Source organism: Megalobrama amblycephala, linkage group LG9 (genome assembly GCF_018812025.1).
Source record: "Megalobrama amblycephala isolate DHTTF-2021 linkage group LG9, ASM1881202v1, whole genome shotgun sequence".
In the NCBI taxonomy this organism is placed as follows: Eukaryota; Metazoa; Chordata; class Actinopteri; order Cypriniformes; family Xenocyprididae; genus Megalobrama; species Megalobrama amblycephala.
In genome coordinates, this window is record NC_063052.1 from 24,078,265 (window position 1) to 24,098,039 (window position 19,775).

At 37.1% G+C, this 19,775-nt stretch overlaps 2 protein-coding genes across 3 annotated transcripts in view; both read right to left on the reverse strand.

Annotated features, from left to right (window-relative positions):
• The window catches only part of wipf3 (WAS/WASL interacting protein family member 3), a 17,858-nt gene extending 3,970 nt beyond the window's left edge, over window positions 1-13,888 (reverse strand). The window contains exons 1-6 of one of the 2 annotated variants that reach the window (XM_048202248.1): window positions 13,472-13,888; window positions 12,467-12,562; window positions 8,048-8,124; window positions 7,188-7,320; window positions 2,640-2,816; window positions 1,645-2,541 (exon numbers count right to left, since the gene is read on the reverse strand). In XM_048202248.1, coding sequence (XP_048058205.1) covers window positions 1,645-2,541; window positions 2,640-2,816; window positions 7,188-7,320; window positions 8,048-8,113 — 1,273 coding nt within the window. In that variant the 5' untranslated portion in view covers window positions 8,114-8,124; window positions 12,467-12,562; window positions 13,472-13,888. The remainder of the gene's footprint in view (window positions 1-1,644; window positions 2,542-2,639; window positions 2,817-7,187; window positions 7,321-8,047; window positions 8,125-12,466; window positions 12,563-13,471) is intronic. The other variant, XM_048202247.1, reaches the window with a different exon arrangement.
• Window positions 13,889-16,374: 2,486 nt separating this feature from the next.
• LOC125276232 (proline-rich protein 15) lies at window positions 16,375-16,767 on the reverse strand. The gene has a single exon (XM_048203741.1). The coding sequence runs from the start codon at window positions 16,765-16,767 to the stop codon at window positions 16,375-16,377; it is 393 nt and encodes a 130-aa protein (XP_048059698.1).
• Window positions 16,768-19,775: the final 3,008 nt, after the last annotated feature.

Consider the following 19,775-nt stretch of genomic DNA (forward strand, 5'->3'; position numbering starts at 1 on the left):
AACTTACAAATTTTCCTAACAATCAAAAGCCAACAATAAACAAAAATGAAATGTAAATTAATTAATAGATGCATCCTCAAAATATATATACAAGTGTTATAATCTTTTGTGCAATTGTGCTTCTTAGCATAGACTTCTCTTGTTTTAAAGGGTTAGTTCACCCAAAAATTAAAACAATGTCATTTATTACTCACCCTCATGTAGTTCCACACCCATAAGACCTTCGTTCATCTTCGGAACACAAATTAAGATATTGTTGATGAAATCCGATGGCTCAGCGAGGCCACTATTGAGAGCAAAGCCATTCAAACTCTCAAGGTCCATAAAGGTACTAAAAGCATATTTGAAACAGTTCATATGAGTTCAGTGGTTATATCTTAATATTATAAAGCGACAAGAATACTTTTTGTGCGCCAGAAAAAACTAAATAAAGACTTTTTTAACAATATCTATATGGGCCGATTTCAAAACACTGCTTCGGAGCTTTACGAATCGAATCAGTGAATCGGAGTGCCAAAGTCACGTGATTTCATTCATTTGATAGTATATCCGAATTACTAATTCGAAACAAGCTCAGAAGCTTCATGAAGCAGTTATACAAATATTATTGAAAAGTCATTATTTTGTTTTTTTGGCACACAAAAAGTATTCTCGTAGCTTGATAATATTAAGATAGAACCACTGAACCCACATGAACTGTTTTAAATATGTTTTTAGTACCTTTAAGGACCTTGAGAGTTTGAATGGCATTGCTGTCTATAGAGGCCTCACTGAACCATTGGATTTCATCAACAATATCTTAATTTGTGTTCCGAAGATGAATGAAGGTCTTATGGGTGTAGAACGACATGAGGGTGAGTAATTAATTACATTATTTTCATTTTTGGGTGAACTAACCCTTTAAGGATGTTTATATATTTTTACTGAAATTCCTAAAAAATCTTAGAGACACCAAACTTTTGAATAGGGATGTGGTGATCTGATACTCCGTATCGGTCTGATACAGACCTTTTTGGCTGAATCAGGTATCAGTCTGTACAAATTTGATACTGTGCATTACCAAAGGATCACAGAAGGTTTAGAGCACCATATTTTAAGTATTCTGAAGCCATTAAATTGCTTTATTTGAGGAACAGAAAGTAGTATATTACGTTGTTAAATTTAAGTTCACAGAGGCCATTCTTTATTTTTAAACAGTGTCGCATTCAGTTACTACAGTCAACATGGTAAAACACTCTCTAAAATGTTCAATACACATAATAATATCTTCTCTATGTTCTCTGCTATGAACTTTTTATTGCAGAGTGAGGCTTGTCCATGTTGCTTTAAGTGCATCATCATGTGTCCGGGATTTGCATAAGTGCTTCTGTATAGTATCATGCCTGTTGTCCTATTAAAAATCTCCACCATGCATTTCAAAAGAAACGCTTTTAGTATGCTAATAGTATATTTGTAATAGTTTTTAAAATCAAGATTTTACCAGATGTTGCAGTAAGTATATATCGTGTGTGTGTGTGTGTGTGTGGTTCAGGTATGAACGTTATGAAAACATGAAAAAGTGGTATCGAGCCATCCCGACTCTGTAATGGTAGTGTATATATATAATATTTTCAAATATATATAAAAAGGTCATTAGTCTTCTACCTGCAAATCTTGGCACAGCAGGGGGTCGTCTACTGGGTGCGCTACAGGGGTAGGATGGTGGCAAAGGTGGTACGCTGGGCCTGTATGTAGGTGAAGGCAAGGAAGATACTTTCTGAGGTAGCGAAGGAGGTGCTGAGGAGGTGTTACTGCATGCAAATGAACCAGGAAGAGGAGGAGGTGGGGGAGGAGGTCCTAATGTACTGTCCTTCATTTCTAACGGCCCCGGTGAAGGAGGCAGAGGGAAGAAGACTCCAGATGAGCGGTTAGGGAGCGAGGACGGAGGTGGTGGAGGAGGCGGAGGGTAGAAGACACCAGATGACCTGTCAGAGAGTGAAGATGGAGGGACTGATGGAGGGGGTGGAGGGGGTGGAGGGGGCGGAGGGTAAAAGACACCAGATGACCTGTCGGGGAGTGAGGATGGAGGGACTGATGGAGGCGGTGGAGGGGGTGGAGGGTAGAAGACACCAGATGATCTGTCAGGAAGTGAGGATGGAGGAACCGAGGGAGGCAGTGGAGGAGGCGGAGTTGTGGGCATGGGAATGGAGTGTGATTGAACAGGTAACCAAGTGGGTTTGGCCATTTGAGGAGGAGGTGGAGGCGGGCAGGTGGGGAGAGGTGGTGGTCTATTATTGGGCCGCTCCTGAGGAGGAGGTGGAGGAGGGGGTGGGGCAGAGGAAGGAGGAGTAGAGGACAGTTTGAAAGTAGGATGTGTAGTTTGGCTGGGGGAGGGCGGAGCTGTGTATGAGGAAATAGGCCGAGCTTTAGACAGTGATGAGGTTCTCTCCAAAGGCCTGTGGGAGGGGGAAAGGTCAGGGGCACTTCCCCTGAAACCATCTCCTTGTGATGGAGGGTTCCAGAGAGGCTGCTTCAGGCTGGCGGTAGAGCCGGAACGAGACACTGAAACACAAACAAGCCATATCCAAAAGTCATACAAAAGTTTTCCAGCACTGAAAACCTTTATTCAGCATGACAATAAATAGATCTGACTTCAATACCCAGGTTGTGATGTGTCTGTTTCTCTCTCTGTCCAACTGATTTGAGTACAGGAAATCCCCCGGCAAACAGTCCACCCAGACTTGGACCCACTGCAGATGGAGTAGATCCTGCTGTGTTTGTAGAATTCCCAGCAGCCACATTTCTTCCACCATCATTCACACTATTCACTTTAGGTTCTGCAAATACATATATCACCATTGTGTTTACAGTAATTTCACCAAGTAGAATGTTTATCACATTGCAATCCACCATTCAGATCTTTTTTTCAAAATCAGTTCAATTTTCTTAGCAGACTCCAGCTTTTATAATATTGTTTATAATTTTTCATTATTTAATTTATAAATTATGTTATATATATATATATATATATATATATATATATATTAAAGGTTACAATTAACAGAGCCCAAACTATTAAATTCAGTTGCTATTTAAGGCACATAAGGCAGGTTTTGCATTAACTTCTAAATCTATATATATATATATATATATATATATATATATATATATATATATATATATATTTAATTTGTTTGCAATTTAGGAGGGTCTGTCTGTGGCTGTAAAAGAAAGATAAACTTTGTAACTTACTTAAAGGTGCAGTAAGCGATTTTTGAGAAACACTGTTGATATTTAAAAAAACAACACTCAAACAAATGCACCCCTACCCAAAAGAAACACACCCTTCCCTTCATTGCTCCTCCCCCAAAATAACAACACACTAAATCAGCTGTGATTCAACAACAACAGGATAACTTGGTATGCTCTCTAATGTCTCTCCACTGGAAAGCTTTTCCAATATTAACGCGGTTCCTAGCTCATCTCATCGTAACCCTGCTTTTTCCAATTCCTTAGACATTTTCCTCTTTGTTAACTCCCTGAGGTCTGAAAACGCGCCGGCACGTTTTGCAGGTTTTTTTTCACATTGCAGCAAAACAGACTTAAAATACTCCGTCATTTCTTGTCATAGAGACATAAGTAATATATCAATTGAAACTATAGAATATCTTCTTTTATTTGTGTACACTCAGAGTAAAAACACAATGTTGTGCTTTTTGTAAAATAAAGAAAACTAACATGATGCGTGATCTCTCCTCTCCCTCTGAACGAAGTCCAATCTGATAGTTCTCAGAAAATTAACTGTAACTTATGAATACTAATGACAAAAAAAATGACACTTACGTCTAAAGAAATGTTGAAATGTCAGGTTTTAAATCGTGCAAGTCAAATCGAAAACAAACATTCTGTGTTTATGTAATATGTATGAAAAGAGAGCCATGTCAGAAGTCTGTGATCCAGCTCATTATCCGCTAATGCGGCCACGCCCATGGAGCCAGCGCTATTCAGACGCAAATTCAGAGGCAATACATGCATTCATCGTCTCAATCGTGTATTTATTGTCTTGAAAAGTGTTTATTTGGATGTTAAAGCAATGGTTAGCGATCTCTAGAAGACATGCCGTTAGTTCCTAGTTCCTTTTCTTCTTTATATTATGAATTTGTGGACTAAAGGTGTAAAGAGCGCCCTCCGGCTGCAAGTATGAATTAAAAACACAGTATCCAGCACTCATAGTGATGACAATAAATATTATTTCTCAGTATAGAAAATTGACATAAATATATAAGAATCCATCAATATTTCTCCAAATGTGCATGCTTTTAAGCTAAAAGCCTATATGAAATGCCATAGAGGTAACATAACTGTTCAGACACTTTGCACCACAGAAATACATTATATTTTAAAGAATATAATAGAATACCATTATTTTAAATTGTAATAATATTTCACAGTATTGATGTTTATGATGAGCTGAGACATTATTACAAAGGGTTTTTTTCACAGCCTACCTGACTGATAGGCCTCATTAATATGCAAGTCATTTCAGATCATTACTATGTGATTCCTTTGTCTTCTCAGGTGTAAATGGCCCATTATTCATGCAGATTCACGCCTCCACGCATACTGTGTTTCTTGACAAAAAGTGTCTTACAAAAACTAAATCAATATATTGTTTTATATGAAGGAGTAGGCAGCATAATTTTTACATAATTCTGAAGCAAAAACTCTAGTCTACAACCTCCAATACCCAAAAGTCTTGTGAACATAGATTAAATATACTTTTTTGGCCTTATTTCAGTGACTTAAGTGTTTGTTTTTTCAATAACCACGCATAAACATTATTCCTTCAAAAATACAAATATGTACATACATGTTCCTCACATATTATTGTAGCCTAGTTTGTGCTGAATACAGTGTAATGACACTTTTGTCATTTATATGTTTATGAACAACTGAAAAAAGCACAAATGTCAGGGCATGTCAAAACTTCTCCAAGCCCCAAATCAGCCTCAGAATCTCAGCCATCTGTCTTTCTACAAATGTCCCCTCATTCACTCTCTCTCTCTACTACTGCTGTCTGGCTATAAGAGTGCTGTAGTGTTGTGGTGATCCACTTTTTTTTCCAATCCACTTTTTCTCCACTGCCAGGACTTATGTACAAACACTTTTTTTTTTCCCAAAAAATTGTTTGTTTGGGTGATTTATTTAAATTTTCAACAGCATTTCTCAGAAATCGCTTACTGAACCTTTAATGTTGTGCAGTTCTAATGTGTTTCAATGTCCCTTTAGTTTTTTCTGGTTTGATTTTTATCACAGTCTCCATGATACACCACAATAAAACACTAACTGTGTAGCAAAAAATGTTCTAATCTAATCAGGTACTGAATTCTAGCACGACTAAATGATGTCTAACATGGCACAACATGGGTATGACTTAGAAAGCCTAGAAAGTCTATGGGGTCCAAAAAGATTATATTAAAGAGGGATATATTAAATATATATTATATTAAAAGGGATTTAAGCGAATAAAGAATGAGAATGGAGAATGGTAAAAGAAGTTCTAGGTCTAATTATAGCCTTTAATTAGTAGTACATTTAAACTCTTTGCAAATAATATTTTATTTAAAAATATGCATTCACTCTTGTTTGTATGTCGAATATGTCAAAAAAAAAAAAAAAAAAAGTTTCTTGTCTTTTCACATTCAGTTGACATCAGTTAAATGATAGCATATTTTCAATTCAAAATGTAAAAACTAAAAGCGTCATGTTGGAAATCACACTTGTCTTCAGTGAATAGTAAGCCCCGCCTTCTTTGATCTGATTGGCCACCATTTTGATATTGACGACAGGCTGAGGCAGACCAGCCTAAAAATTTAACTTCACCCTAACAACAAACAGAGCAGTGTGTAATGGAGAGCAGCAATAAGAAATATCAAATATTGAGGGGGACAAGTCTGAACCCTATGCTATGGGACGAAAACATGTACCGTTACACCCCTTATATATATATATATATATATATACTCTGAGAAACTTCTCATATTTTGAAAGTTTTCTTGGCTTTCCAGTCCTTTTCCATTCCATTTAGGTTTAAGGTTCCTGCTATTTCTCAAGTGTAAGGGGAGGTCACTAAATACTTGCCACTTAAGCCTATAAAAGCTGTTTTTTTTTCTTTCTTTTTTTTAATATTGCATACAAATTTACAGTATTTTCTGGTTATATTTTAATAAAGAGACCGATAAATAATTATATATGGTCATTATATCATTGCTAAAACAACATCTAATGGTGGCCTAAGACTTTTGCACAGTACTGTATATATAACCCGTACTGAACTGTGACTTCAATACCGAGGTACGTTTTTTTTTTTCCTTCAATATCTAGTTTTCATCATCATTATAGTTCCTATTAACAATAATAATCTTGTCCAGGACAAAAGATATTGTTCCAGGAACATGTCCTACTTACAATAACATAAGGCAGGCAGACATTAAGACGAACTGTGATGCAAAACAGGAACTGTAAGCTGAAGTGAGCCAATGACTTTTTAATGAACATGGCATGTCTTGAGCATAAAGAATACTGCTGTCCTTTGTAATAAAGAGGAAGATGAGGAGCATTGTCACCCCCCACTTTCTGTGTGATCCTCTCTCCAGCACTTCCTGAGGTCTTGGCCCTTTATCTACCACTGTGCATTTCCATATACGGATAGAGTGCTTTGAAGTGTGAGAACCCAATGGCTATAGACCTTGAGCTCAAATATAGCTCTGCCACTGATAAGCCCTTACAATTTATCAGCCATTCAGACTTTCTCTGATGCCTGGTTTTCTCTTCATACTTACTCTTTCTTTCTCAAACTCCCTCAGTTTCATTTTCACAAGAGAGTAATTTAATACAGGTTCTTATGCAACACTCTCATCCTAAATCAATAACTGTTGAAAATGAAAATTAAATGCCGGTAACTCTGGTTACACCAATAAACAACATTATGGTGTTGCCATCATACAGCAGATATATGCCAAATCAGATAATCAGGAAATGAAATACTTTAAATAGTATCAGTTTAGTATTCATATTTCCCACACTTGCAACCAGATTGTTGACAAGTGACTCATTTCACCTGATCAGGTAACTTATGAGTTGTTACATTATAGATGTACTATGAATTGAAAATTGAGCTTATGTGAATTAATTTTATTCTAACTCACTGTCAAAGACTGGTGCGCTTCGGTCATTGACCTGTGTGACCTTTTTCAGCCTCGTCCCCTTCTGAATGTCAGACAGGAGTGCACTGCGACCTCCACCCTCAGATCGCTGGACTTTAGGAGGGTCTGTCCGTGGCTGTAAAAGAAAGAGGGAGAAAAGTTGCAACTTAATTAATTTTGTGCAATTCTGATGAAAAACACTATGCCTTTAGTTTTCTCTGCTATGATTGTCATCACAGTATCCATGATACACCAAAATAAAACTTAAACTGCATGGCAACAAATAGTCTAATCTAATCAAGTACTGAATTCTATGACTAAATGATGTGTAAATAAATCAGCATAACATGGGTATGACTTAGAAAGCGTCAAAAGTTTTGAACTCCATTGACTTTCATTGTATAGACATAAAACCACTGAGACATTTTGGAAAATATCTTCTTTGTTGATCCAGAGAAGAAAACAAAAAGCCAAACAGGTTTGGAATGACAGATGGATGAGTAAATGAGTCACAATTTTTACTTTTAGGGGGAACTTCCCCATTAACGGTTTCAAATGTGAACAATTTTAAATTGTTCAAAAATGTCATTAGTTTGCATGTGCATTAAACAAGAAAGTCAAATCTGATCATGTGACACTTGGGCTGAATATCCCTCTGTGTGTAATTTTATCTGTAATTAATAATGCAAATCTGGCCAGGTGGTTGCCAGGAGGAACTGGGTGATGGAAACAAAGAGAAAGACAGAAAGAGAGAGAGAAAACAACACACATATGGAGAAAAAGAAAGAGCCACACACACAGTGTTTAGAGTCTGGTGAACTATATAACATTAATAGGTATCTATGAATGTGTATGTGTCTCACTTGTGCAGGAGCTGCAGCAGGTGGAGGTGGGGGTGCTGGGGGAGGTGGTGGAGGAGGAACAGGCATTGCTTAGGAACCTGAAAAACAGTCACAGATTAAAGCACATACAGTTATCTGTGACCCTTGCCTACCAGACACTCTATTTGCCCTCTTTTCAAAGAGAAATTTAAATTAATATTATATTTAAAATATTCTTTTGTTTCTTCACAAAAAAAACAGGTTTTTTTAAGGATTAGTTCACTTCAAGATAAAAACAATTCCTGATAATTTACTCACCCCCATGTCTTCAAAGATGTTCATGTCTATTTTTCTTCAGTCTAAAAGAAATTAAGTTTTTGAGGAAAACATTCCAGTATTTTTGTCCATATAGTGGACTTCAGTGGGATTTACCGGGTGGAAGGTCCAAATCGCAGTTTCAGTGCAGCTTCAAAGCACTAAACATGATCCCAGACGAGAAATAAGGGCCTTATCTAGCGAAACAATCTGTCATTTTCAAAAAAAAAAAAAAAAATTATATACTTTTTAACCACAAATGCTCGTCTTGCACTACTCTGCGATCCGCCACATTGAAAGGTCACGCGTGACGTAGGCGGAAGTACTGCGGTAGATTGAAAAACATCTAATTTTCTCCTCCAACTTCAAAATTATCCGATATTGTTGTTTTACTTTTTTTTTTTTGTAAAGGGCGTTTGGCTTAAAGGATTAGTTCCTTTTTAAATGAAAATTAGCCCAAGCTTTACTCACCCTCAATCCATCCTAGGTGTATATGACGTTCTTCTTTCTGATGAACATAATCTGAGAAATATTAATAAATATCCTGACGCATCCGAGCTTTATAATGGCAGTGAGCTGGATCAATGAGTATGAGCTGAAGAAAGTGCTTCCGTCCACATCCATCCATCATAAACATACTCCACACAGCTCCAGGGGGTTAATAAAGGCCTTATGAAGCAAAGCAATGCGTTTGTGTTAAAAAATATCTATATTTAACAAGTTATTAAGTAAAATATCTAGCTTCCGCCAGACCACCTTCTGTATTCAACTTCTGTATTCAGCGTACAAAGTTTCCGTAAGTTGAATAGGGAAGGGGCAGGACGTAGTGTAAGCTTTGAAAACTGAGTTTTACTAAGAGTTTTACACTTTCTTCGTACGTTGAATATGAAAGGTGGTCTGGCGGAAGCTAGATATTTTATTTAATAACTTGTTTAAATATGGATATTTTTTTACACAAATGCATCGCTTCGCTTCAGAAGGCCTTTATTAACCCCCCAGAGCACACGTTTATGATAGATGGAAGCACTTTCTTCAGCTCACACTCATTGATCCTGCTCACTGCCATTATAAAGCTCGGATGCGTCAGGATATTTATTAATATTTCTCCGATTATGTTCATCAGAAAGAAGAAAGTCATATACACCTAGGATGGCTTAAGGATGAGTAAGGTTTAGGCCTTTACATTCAACTGAGACTTGTATATTATATATGACAGACAAGATAAGGAAAGTGCTTGACAATGGCAAATTTTGTGGGATGGTTATGTTGGACCTTCAGAAGGCATTTGACACCGTAGACCACACAATTTTATTGTACATTGTATTGTATTGTGAGAAATCTCTCAGGTGGGTTCAGTCCTACCTTGATGGTAGGAGCCAGAGGGTAGCCATTAAGGTTATATTGTCTAGTCCTTTATCTATTAAGTGTGGAGTTTCTCAAGGGAGTATTTTAGGTCCTTTATTTTTTCTTTTATATATAAATGACCTTAAAGCAGCATGTTCAGAGGAACTTTTTCTTTATGCTGATGATGCAGCAGTTTTAGTGTTTCATCAGGATAAGGGGGTCCTAGAGGAAACAATGACTTTGCAGCTTCAAGAGATGTCCAAATGGTTTTTAGATAATAAGCTTTCTCTACATGCAGGTAAAACTGAGGCCATTCTCTTTGCATCTAAAATGAAATTGAATAAGGATGATACGGAAATAGAGGCAAAAAATGTAGTAAAGTATTTGGGTTGTTTAATAGATAATAAATTAACAGGTGATTTTATGGCTAGAAAGGTATTTGCAAAAATATGTAGTAAAATTAGGTTTTTAGCTAGGCAAACTGATTTATTGGATGTTCATTCCTTAAAATTGTTGGCAGGAGCCATGATTCAACCCCATTTTGATTATGCTACCTCCTTTTGGTATAGTAGTTGTTCCCAAGGTATGAAAGATAAATTGCAAAAGGCTCAAAACAAAATAGTTTAAAGGTGCCCTAGAACCAGTTTTTACAAGATGTAATATAAGTCTAAGGTGTCCCCTGAATGTGTCTGTGAAGTTTCAGCTCAAAATACCCCATAGATTTTTTAAAATTAATTTCTTTAACTGCCTATTTTGGGGCATCATTAACTATGCACCAATTCAGCGCACGGCCCCTTTAAATCGCGCGCTCCCTGCCCCCCCCGAGCTCTCGACTATAATACAGTCTATTTACAAAGTTCACACAGCTAATATAACCCTCATATGGATCTTTACAAGATGTTCGTCATGCATACTGCATGCATGCGTCGGATCATGTGAGTATAGTATTTATTTGGATGTTTACATTTGATTCTGAATGAGTTTGATAGTGCTCCGTGGCTAAAGCTAACATTACACACTGTTGGAGAGATTTATAAAGAATGAAGTTGTGTTTGTGCATTATACAGACTGCAAGTGTTTAAAAATGAAAATAGCAACGGCTCTCTTGTCTCCGTGAATACAGTAAGAAACAATGGTAACTTTAACCACATTTAACAGTACATTAGCAACATGCTAACGAAACATTTAGAAAGACAATTCACAAATATCACTAAAAATATCATGTAATCATGGATCATGTCAGTTATTATCGCTCCATCTACCATTTTTCGCTATTGTTCTTGCTTGCTTACCTAGTCTGATGATTCAACTGTTTACAGATCCAGACGTTAATACTGGCTGCCCTTGTGTAATGCCTTGAACATGAGCTGGCATATGCAAATATTGGGGGCGTACATATTAATGATCCCGACTGTTACGTAACAGTCGGTGTTATGTTGAGATTCGCCTGTTTTTCTGAGGTCTTTTAAACAAATGAGACTTACATAAGAAGGAGGAAGCAATGGAGTTTGAAACTCAATGTATGTCTTTTCCTGAACTCTTGTTATTCAACTATGTCAAGGTAAATTCAATTTTTGATTCTAGGGCACCTTTAATAATTTTAAAAGTTCATTCTCAAACACATTTGCATAGTGAAAGTTTTAAGGAGTTGGGTTTATTGACTGTGGAAAAAAGGGTGTTTTTGTGTTGTGTTTATTGTCAATAGTGACTGTATTTGTTTAAATTGTGAATTATCTTTACTATTTTTTTAAGTTGATATTTGATTAGGAGATACTGTTGCTCTGTCACTTCTGTATATAACCTCTGCTCTTTATATTAACATTGAGTGCCGCAATGGAAATAAGCCGTTTTATTGTGTTTTTGTCCTCAACAGTTTTGTAAAGTGTATGGGATACTTGTTTTTTTGTACAATTTTTATAAAACTTGTCAAATAAATTTCAATTCAATTCAAAGCTTGGGCTAATTTTAATTTCAAAGTGTACTAATCCTTTAATCTTTGCACGTTCGCTTTGTAGACCCTGGATTGGTACTTCCAACTGACCTTTCCAACAAGATTACGTCATGCATGGCGTATTGCAGAGAAGTGTAAGATGAGCATTTGTGGTTAATAAGTGTATACATTTTATTTATTTATTTTTAAAATGACCGATCATTTCGCTAGATAAGACTCTTATTCCTTGTCTGGGATCGTGTAGAGTGCTTTGAAGCTGCACTGAAACTGCAATTTGGACCTTCTAGCTGGTGAATCCCACTGAAGTTCACTATATGGACAAAAAATACTGGAATGTTTTCCTCAAAAACCTTAATTGTTAACTGTAAATTATCAGGAAATTTTCATTCAGAAGTGAACTAATCCTTTAACAGGGGTTTTTAACAGACTTTTTATATCCACTATATTTCTATATATATATATATATATATATTACATCTGCAATTTGTAAATGCTCCAGCTAAACACAAGTGTTGAAGAACTCCAAGAACTTTTCAGCACTTCATTGTGGTTTCGACATGACAAAGCAATCTCCCCCACACCCCCTTCTCTCTTTATGAGTGTACATGTTCCTCTTGGCAGGAAGCTTGGCCATCACAAGATGCACCCAACAGGAACTCTCCCTTCTCTTTTAGGAAAACCATTCTCCTGCTTCCACAATAGGCCAGGCAGAAAGAGGTTCCAAAGATCATCTTTTGTAGAATCTGCATTTAACCCTGAACTAGGGACATATCTCACATATAAAACACTGAACTTGTCCTTTAATATGAATAGGCATTAAAAATGAACTTAGATCGGAGTAAAGTGGCAACCTTATCAAGAGCTGGTAGGCTCCGGAGATAACAATGGAGTCTGTTGTTTGAGAAAAAAGCTGCCCAACTTCTGGCAAGCCCAGCAGCCAATCAGAGCTATTGTGTGAGAAAGGGAAACATGCGAAACACAGCTGAGAAATGTAGAAGGAATTTAGTTAATATGTTAATTTCCAGAAATGTTTACTCTTGCCAAAAAAGAGAAACATTGTGTTATTGTTCTATTGCTCTATGGAAGCACAAAAGTGCAAGTTTAAGCACTGGGAAAACTCCAATGTCAATTTAATGTTCAAAACATGTTTGTTAATCATTAATAGGTGAAATCCCAACATTTTTTAAGTCACATGAAGAATTCAGCTATTCATTTTTTGGCCTCTTTCATGATATGATTGTCCAAGATCTAGTGGGTTACATTTCATCCTCAGCATAGCTCTTAACAACTCTCTCTCTCTTTCCCTAGAGTCCCATTATCAGCTTTCCCATGGAGATGTTGATACACAAGGTTGTGCTGGTCCACCCATTTGGGAACAGAGACATGCTCTATATTATCTGGCCAATGTTAATTAATAGCCTACTTGTGGATGATTTGTATTTTGTTTGCTATTTTCTGTATTCAGTTTTTCATATTATTTGATATGGTATTTATTTCAGATTTCTATAATCATAATTACGCCTACTATAGAAAATAGTATCCGTATAACAGCCAAATGATAACAAAATTTTCATTTTAGGGTTAACTATCTCTTTATGGGTTTACGTACAACATTTTCACCATTAAAAATCCAGATATTAAACTCTGTAATTCGAAGAGGAGTGAAATATAACCAGATAGTTAACATTTAAGGCTAGTACTATTAGTGCTTCGTCAATGACACTCAACAGAGTCCAGCTGAGAACGCAAACCAATGAAGTAGCCTAGTCTTACAGCCTATAAAATATAACGGTAGTAGTTCAATGATATTATGTAATACCTGTTTACTGTAATGTAGTTTTCAGAGGCTACTTTACCTTAGTGGTTTGAAAAGTCGAACTTTCGTGCGTTATTCCTCTGATGGTCGCAGGGAAGTTGTCAGAAGCCAGTCGTGGCGCGAGGCTCGGTCCGCATAGCGCGCGCCTTTGACCCTCGAGATACAGTTACTGACCGCGAGCTCGTGTTATAATTAGGAAGACGCAGAGGACGTAATGTTAGTCTGTGGGGTTTCACGACGACTATTTTCGTCTAATACAAATATTTTAAAGAAAACTTTAGGAATATGTCCTCTCCACTTGGTAAAAATAATCCACTAGAAATGTCTGATTTTTAAAACGTGACACTCGTGACACTTTCCAAAGGCTGTCCCCCTTGTGTCAACTAGGAATTTATGTGCGAACTGAACCGGGCAAAAGCACGCGCACCCTGTAGTTCTCCTGTTGCGTCTAGGGTGCACGCGCAACGCGAGCGCGTGCAAAAGCAGGCGGCGCGGCAGAGTTGTCTTGACCATGAGCCTGGCTGTTTCATATCTCTTATTATTTACAATCCTAAATCAGACTGTGTTGATTAAAATGCATCTAGATATGATGTCAAATTTCTATAATTAAAATAAAATAAAAATGCTTTTATTAGGCTAGTAGTTTATCTAACACAATAAATATTTTATGGTGCTTCAAATGGTTGTATGTAGGCTAGGTACTGTATGCTTTGCGCGACCAGATCGCTCTCTAGTGGTAGTTTCTGACAAGGTTGTGTTTGTGTGTGCAGAGTGGAGGCATGGCTAATTAAAGATGACCTCCAAACCAGATTTAATCAGAAATGGGGTCAAAAGAGTATTTGAATGTTTCATTGAGTGAAAATAAAATCAGCTACTGATAAAAAACTACAAATGTGTCACAACAACACTAAAATGCATTTGAGTCAATAAGAACAGTAGTCACAACTAAAAAAACTTTGATTGAATAATCTCTGATAAGAAAGCAATGATAATTAATAATAGATATCTAATATTTTCTACCTGCTTCGGAAAAGACAGCACAGTCATTCTGGCTCCCAACTTGTCTTTTAAGAGGGAGGAATGTTGTGACACAGGGTTGATGAGGTTAAAGATGACAGCCTGAGGCGAAGTGACGAGCAGTGGCACTCAGTTTTAAATACTGTAACTCTAATAATGACCTATTGCTCTCTGTTTACCCCACCCATAACAAACACTCATGTACACGTAAGCACATTCAACAAATGGAACAAATGGATGCATTAAATGGAAAATCATGTTTATTTAAAATCTGATGTAGTAACACTTCCCAAAGCTAAATCTGGCAAACTAATGCATAAGACTAAAGTATATTGTAAACTTGCCTAATTGCACTGTCTAAATCTTCATTGATGCATTTTTTGTTGTTTTATGAACACAAATATTATTACACTTGCACAGACAAGCTCAATGAATCTGAACATTTAAATCTATAGCCATTTTTCTTACAGTTTTGCTCATAATAACAGAGAAAATGGTTACACTTTATTTTAAGGTGTCCGTGTTACAGTGTAATTATACATTTAAGTACTGAGTAATAATTAACTTACTATAAGGTTAAGGTTAGGATTTGTGATGAGGGTTTGGTTTAGGGTAAATGTAATTATGCATAATTTATAGTTATTACTTCAGTAACAACATGTAACATGTATAACAATGACACTGTAAAATAAAGTGTTACCGAAAATTATAAGATCTCATAGCTTGATCACAGTTTTTAACCCAGTGTAATCAGGTTCAGATTTAGAATTCAACTTGTGTAGGCCTATTCAATATACTCACTGTTGGCAAACTAACAGTTTATCATTTAGTTATAATGCACTTCTTGACTGCTCTGTTATATCTTTACTAGATATTTAACTAAACATATATTATAAGAATAGAATCTTTGGTTTGTCTAGTACTTCTGCTTTTGCAGTAGGAGAACTAAATGCTATATCACTGTCATGGACTCAAAAAAAATCTACAGAAGAAAATGCATGGCTTGTTTGATCTATGTGTGATGGATGACTATCATGTTATAAAAAGTAAAAATCTTTGATTCTGGACGGATATGACCACCACCCTAACCCTCTCAAAAAACAAAACAAAAAAGTTTGCGGCAAGCATCCACAAACATTAAAACAGTTATAAGACATGATAAAGCTGTGCACACTGATTACCATTAAAATAACTGCTGCTAAATCCTTCTAATGTAAAGTCCTTCATAAAATATTGCAGTAACACCACAAAACAGTGCAATTATTTGACAAAATTGTGTTGTAGCTATCCTTCACACAACAAAACAAAAAAGATTCTACTGAACACCCTGCTGGGGAAAAAAACAGCTTGGTTTGCTGGTCTTAGCAGGTTTAGACTGGTCTAGCTAGTCTCCATGACCGGCCTAGCTGGGCTTAGTCAGCCAGATAGACCACACTGTGGGCTGGTTGCATAAACTGCTTAGACTAGTCTTAAAAGTTAAGACACTAACATTTTTCTTGAAGAGTGGTCCTAATTTTTTAAAATCCATTACATAAAAAGGTAGATTCGTGTAATTTGAATTGGAAAAATAACATCGATTACCCCTTGGTTAACTGCAAGTTGGTCAAACTAGTTCTTAAGACACAGTCTTAATATAGTTTAAGTTTATGCAACTGGCCAGTAGTACCCAAAACCCCTTTAAAACCTGCAAAATGTCAAGCCAGACTAAGAGACAAAGTATGCAGTGTTTTCCAGCAGGAAAATGTCATTATTTCCAGCATTTGGGGGAAAAAAACTCCTGTGATATGCATAACTCAGGCTACTCCAAGAGTTTATACCCTTAACTTCATAAGTGCATTCATAAGTCATATTTTCAACAGTGTCAGTCTGGAGGTAGTGCCGTAGCCTATATAGTGCTCTACCATCGGTTGTACACCTAATTTGCACTCAGTGCGTTGACTGAACGTCGGTTGATTTGGCAGCGGCAGGTTTCCCATCATCTTCGTGGTTCTGTAGTAGACTCGTGCGCGTCTTCCGTTTCTCTTTGAAGCGACCGGAGCGGGACACAAGGAGATTACGGCGATTGGAGCGTTCGTTGAAAGTTGGCTGAACAGCGGAGTCGTCATACGTTTCGTCGCTCGGTAAGCAGTTGCCTGCTTCTTTCGCTGGACGTGTCGGTGAAGTGAGCTGTTGGTCCGGCTCAGCGGAGGGATGCTGCTGTGTGGACTCTGCTGAAACCTGATTACGGAAGTCCTGTTCCATATTTGCTGCCGATTCTCTGGCTGCTTTTCTCCTCTTGCCCACGAAAGACCTCCACCAGGGAGCTGTTTTCTCCGTCATTGTTAGAACTAAACAGATAATTAATAAATACACAAACACGATCAAGTTACTATTTTAACATAAAAACTGAAAGAACTATGCTTGTTGTAGCTATATTTAGGTGTAGCTACATTTAATTGTAGCCTAATCTATAAACCCACGCTTATGACGCTATGACGTAAGAACAACAATAGACACAGCATGTCTATTCAAGAATAACAACAACACAGTGTAATCTGAGATAGATCTGTAATAGATGTAATATACTTTATTGAAATAGGCTAGGCCTACATCTCCACCCTTAACTGGATAATGTTATAAAATGGAAATTGCTTAGGGGTCACTGACAAATAGCTAATGTCCAAGATGGAGAAAACTTTTAAAAATGTAGTTTAAAACACACTACGGTAGGCTACACTCGGTTTCATATGAATGCGTTGCCTATAGGCCCACTATTTTCTACCAAAACTGAACTTTGGTAGATTTAATGAGATGTCACGGAGTGTAGCCTAGGCTACTATCTAATTAAAAAAAAAAAAAAAAAAAAAAAAAAATATATATATATATATATATATATATATATATATATATATATATATATATATATATATATATATAACATTTTATAATTTATAATAATTTACCATATAGGGGTATAGGGGACTCCCTGTTTTAGGATTTTGTCACATGACAACAAAATGGCTTCCTTCATTGACATTAAAAGTAGTTGACTGTTTTTTAAAGAAATAATGATAATAATAAAACATTATTCCAAACTACTTATGCAAACGTTTTATTATTTGTTTAGCCTATTTTCTATGTTAAAATCTCCACACGGTTAGACTTAGGCTACCATGCACTTTTACATTTGTAATTTAAGCAAACAATCTAAATGACAGTTATTTAATCTAAATAACTGAATTCAAGTCATATTTTATATGAATGGAATTTTAAACATAATTTTGAATAACTACATATATCCATACAAAACGAATGAGCGTCACGTCCCCCATGACAAACAACCTAGGATATTGTCTTGCGATGCAGAACAGGTTTACAGCGCCATAACCTCAAGAGAGTCTTTTACAGGTGATGATTCATGCCACAACAACGAACCTGATCATCAGCCTGAGCGACTCACCTGGACAAAAATGATGAGAACAAGATAAACGCAGCCCGAGGTTCCTCTAAATGAAAGGTGTGTTGAAACAACAGAGACGCTGAATCCTCAGAAGAAATCACGGTGCGTGGAAATCATCTTTCACTCCCACGTATCCGAAGACTTCAATCACTGAGACGCAGTTTTGCACATAACTCGACTGAAAGGATATCTTTTTGTCTCTGAGAAAGCGTAACATCATCCTTTGCCCAACATCACCTGAAGGAGGTTCTTAATATACCACGCAAAATCTGAACTTACGTTAAAGCCGGGGACACACCTAACGATTAGCTGAAACATTCTAAGACTGAACAGAACACACATACCGATTGTTTCCTTCAACTGGAGCCGATTTTAATCGTTGACAGTCGGAGAAGAACACAAACGTTTACGATTGAGACCGCTGCTAAGCAACACACTGTGCGCGGGATCTTGAAAATGGATGTAAACAAACAGCTGGCGCTCTTCATCTGCAGCTATATTTGTGCGGAAAATAACAAAAAAAAAGAGGAAAACGCACACTTTGTTTTCAACAGAGAGAATTTGAGGTGAGTAAACTTTGGTAAATTAATCTATTTTTAGAGCTTGCACTCCGGTGGTGTCGCCGTTGTTAAGCAACGATAAGCTGCAATCCTCAATGAAGCTTGTTCGACTTGAAACGGCACTGTACAGACCATTAAATTACCACAGAAGTAAATTATACTACCACAATGCGACCTCAAAGGGCACTTTCACTTTCGCGATCAAAGGGGCAGGGCTCTTTATATTCTCTCTGTATATATTGTATCATTAACTGTTAATTTTGTATCCGTATCTTTCCAGATAAATAATATACATACAAAACATGATAAAAAAGTCTAACGTTAGTCATTATCTTTATCACTTGTTGCCCCCCTATTGGCTGGTGCCCCAGGACACTCGCCCAATCCCGTCTATGGATAATCCGGTCCTGTACCTGATACGTTCAAAGCTTCCGCAATAGCAGCCCAGCTTCTTTCCTTATCACTTCTATTATGGTACGTTATTCCTTCGAAGATATGTTGTATTCGTACTCTTGCCAGAGTTCAACCAGTTTTTCTTCCATACCGGTTGTCCAATGTGTATTTATGTTGCAAACGTTTTTTGACGCCATTTCGCCGCTTGTTTACAATCGCCTGACACAGTCTCCAAGGAAACAGAGACGTCATCGGTCGCAAATATTATGCTGCCTTCACGTGCTCTCAGCGCTATTGTAAAAATGACTTTCCTTTCGAAACTTGAATGCGATTTGCTCGTAATCACTACTTCAGAAGTGGGAATTATCAAATTTGAGAAGAATCTTTGTGAGGAGGACTGGCAATGACTGTTTCTAAAAATTCTAAGACTAGAATCGTTAGACGCAGCACACTGCACGATTTTAAGCACCAACTGTAAACACCGACTGAACGCAACTGGCTCTGACTCGGCGCGATTGGACATGATCAGTCGTAAGTATCAAATTACACTCATAATCGGCCTTACAATCGTTAGGTGTGTCCCCGGCTTAAAGACTTTATAGTGCCGTCGCAGTTTACAAGAGTACCTGAGATTCCACCTCCGAAACTACAATGAGTGCACCTGTTCTTTCTTCTGATTGGTCGACCGGCCTGGGATTCGGTCACGTGAGTAGAATTCAGGTAATTCTGCTATGGAGGTAGGTTGGACTTACGGTTGCCCTGACAGCGAACAGCGAGACGCTTTTTCTTCGGTGAAACTTTTTTCGATTTTTTTTTTTTTTCAAGGTGGGGAGCATTCTTGTGTGATCTAAACAAATGAGCCCAACCCTAAACCATGTGAATGTCTATTGATAGACTAAACGTCGAAATTAATCGAGATTGTAGCAATTTCATAT

What these genes read in the sequence shown, in the direction of transcription:
- LOC125276232 (XM_048203741.1), bottom strand. Translation starts at nt 16,767, where the DNA reads ATGACGGAGAAAACAGCTCCCTGGTGGAGGTCTTTCGTGGGCAAGAGG.